At 37.6% G+C, this 2352-nt stretch overlaps 1 protein-coding gene across 1 annotated transcript in view; it reads right to left on the reverse strand.

Moving 5' to 3' along the window:
• Positions 1 to 391: 391 nt before the first annotated feature.
• CDK6 (cyclin dependent kinase 6) overlaps positions 392 to 2352 on the reverse strand; it is a 369693-nt gene continuing 367732 nt past the window's right edge. The window contains exon 7 of the mRNA XM_019531060.1: positions 392 to 545. Coding sequence (XP_019386605.1) covers positions 392 to 545 — 154 coding nt within the window. The remainder of the gene's footprint in view (positions 546 to 2352) is intronic.

Here is a 2352-nt window from a genome sequence, read left to right on the forward strand (position 1 = left end):
AATTGGGTCACGACGCAAGTAGTAAGTTAAAAATCTCTAGGGGATTGTGCAGAAAACCCCCCTCCCTCCAATAACTTTGATATGGCCATAGTAGCCTAGAATAACTTGAAGCTTTAGTAGCCCATGTACTGCCTGTGGATGTCCTCTGTGGGAGGAAACAGTTTGTGAATTCATAAATAACACCCCCAAGGAGCTGGACCCAACAATGCACAGAGAACACAAGAGTGTCCTCCAGATTCTACCAGCCGTGCGCATAGGTTTTGTATTGGTTCTGATGCAACTAGGGCTTCTTCATTTACATTCAAGCCAACATCTAATAATATAATTAAATTAAAAACCATGTTTCTTGACACATTACTATGCAGAGTGGGAGACGTCATTTAAGTTGTGTTCAGAGAGCAGAACTTACAAAGATCAAGTCTTTACCCAGCTCATCAATATCTGGTACAAATTTTTCAATGGGCTGTGGGGGTCTGGGATTGAAAGCATGTCTTGGAAGAGCAACATCACTTGGCCAATCCTCTTCTTCTGGGAGTCCAATTACACTGTGTGAAGAATAAGCACACACATTAGTTTCAAGGGAAAGTAAATCACATGACTCTGTTTCATTGTTCAAGACCCAAAATTATGTTTTCTTTGTTCCCTTTTGAAGCAAGTAGTCCTGGTTCCAGGTCTATCCAATCTCACAGAACAATCTGGTATCTATCATTTAAAACAATTTTTAAAATCAGTATGGACCATCTATAATGAACATTAAGGAGCAAATTCTGTAACCAATGCTCACACTGAGCTGGAGCTCACTCTGGGCAACCTTAAGGATTTCAGTGGCACTATGTAGTGTTAACTATGAAGAAGAATGGCAGAATTGGGCCTTAAATATTCAAGGTAAAACTTTTTATGAAACTAGCAAAGTGGCAGCATTCTGACTGTAGTCTCAGTTTCCCAAGTCTACAGGTTGACAAGGGACTGGGAGTTCTCTGGAAGAAATGTGCTCAGATCTCTATGATATGATGCTACCACATGACACCTGGGAGTGGTTAAAAGGAGATTTTTGGCAGGTTTTAGAGCCTATTCACATGCAAGCTCCTTTTGCTGTAACAACTGTGACAAAGACAAAAGACTCTGCAGGAAAAGAGAGGCAAGAATTGGGGTCAAGAAAGGAGGTTAAGAGAGAGAGGCATGTCCATGAAGGCACGTGCCTGTGCACTGCTGAACTAAGAATTATCTGGAAAAAAATCATCTTTTTCTGTAAAGTCTTTTTATAACACTTACTGGACATGTAGGCATTTCCTAAAGATAAGTAATTCAGTTGCTTTATATTAAAATTTTCAAAAGCAACATAGAAGCCTAACTCCCATTTCAAAAGCATAGGAGTTAGGTGTTTTTACCAATACACTCTCAGCTTTATTTTATGTTCACCTCATCCATTTTTATTGCATTTCAGAACACTTTCGTTACATTTTCTACTCAGAGGGTGCATCTACATGTGCATTAATCTGCTCTTAGGGCTGCTCCAATTAAAGAACTGCCCCCTCCCAACCCTGTTGTACATGTAAAAGTATCCTGAGGTACTGAATAAATGCACATTAGGCTGCCAAAATGCGCAGTACTGAAAGCACACGTTTTTAAGTGATGATTAACATACAGTATTTTTACTGTGCATTAGCATAATTGCATGTTTCTGTCTGTGATGTTTTAATGTGCAGTAAAATAAACTATTGCACATTAAAGCACACTTGTAGAAAGTAATATAGTTTATTGTCTATGAAATGACATCACTAATTTCTAAAAAACTTGACAAAATACTTTTTGAAGTTTCTGTTAAATATAAAAAATTTCTTTTTTGAATCATGTCTCTACACAGGTTTATGTCCTTGATTAATATTTATGATAGTGATATCAAGTAGTGAAAAAGGGGTTTCTCATGGAAATGCTGGTAGAGACCCATTAGCCACACCCGACCTGCTAATTTTTAGTCAAAAATCATTTTTTACAGCTGAATTTTACAGCACATAAGACTTAGATTCAACTGGGAAACCATGACAGTTGCACAACTGTAGGATGAAAACAAAAAATAGTTTCAGTAAGTATTAAGGGGGTTTGCACTAGAAATGCCACTAGGGTTCAGTATTGCCTTTCTTTTCTCTAATAGTGCTTTGTACTAGGCACAGAATGAAAATTCTCCCTTTCTGTGATGTAAATCCTGAGTTATTCCATTTAATTACACCATATTTAGACAAGGGTAAAAGTTGAATTTGGCTCCTAGCATGTAAGAAGCTTTTACAGACTAATACTACTAGAAAGGAACAGCATGACTACAAGCATACAGCCACTGACATCTTGTTTTTTTTT

The sequence above is a fragment of the Crocodylus porosus genome, unplaced genomic scaffold (genome assembly GCF_001723895.1).
Source record: "Crocodylus porosus isolate Cpor-Errol unplaced genomic scaffold, CroPor_comp1, whole genome shotgun sequence".
NCBI lineage: Eukaryota > Metazoa > Chordata > Crocodylia > Crocodylidae > Crocodylus > Crocodylus porosus.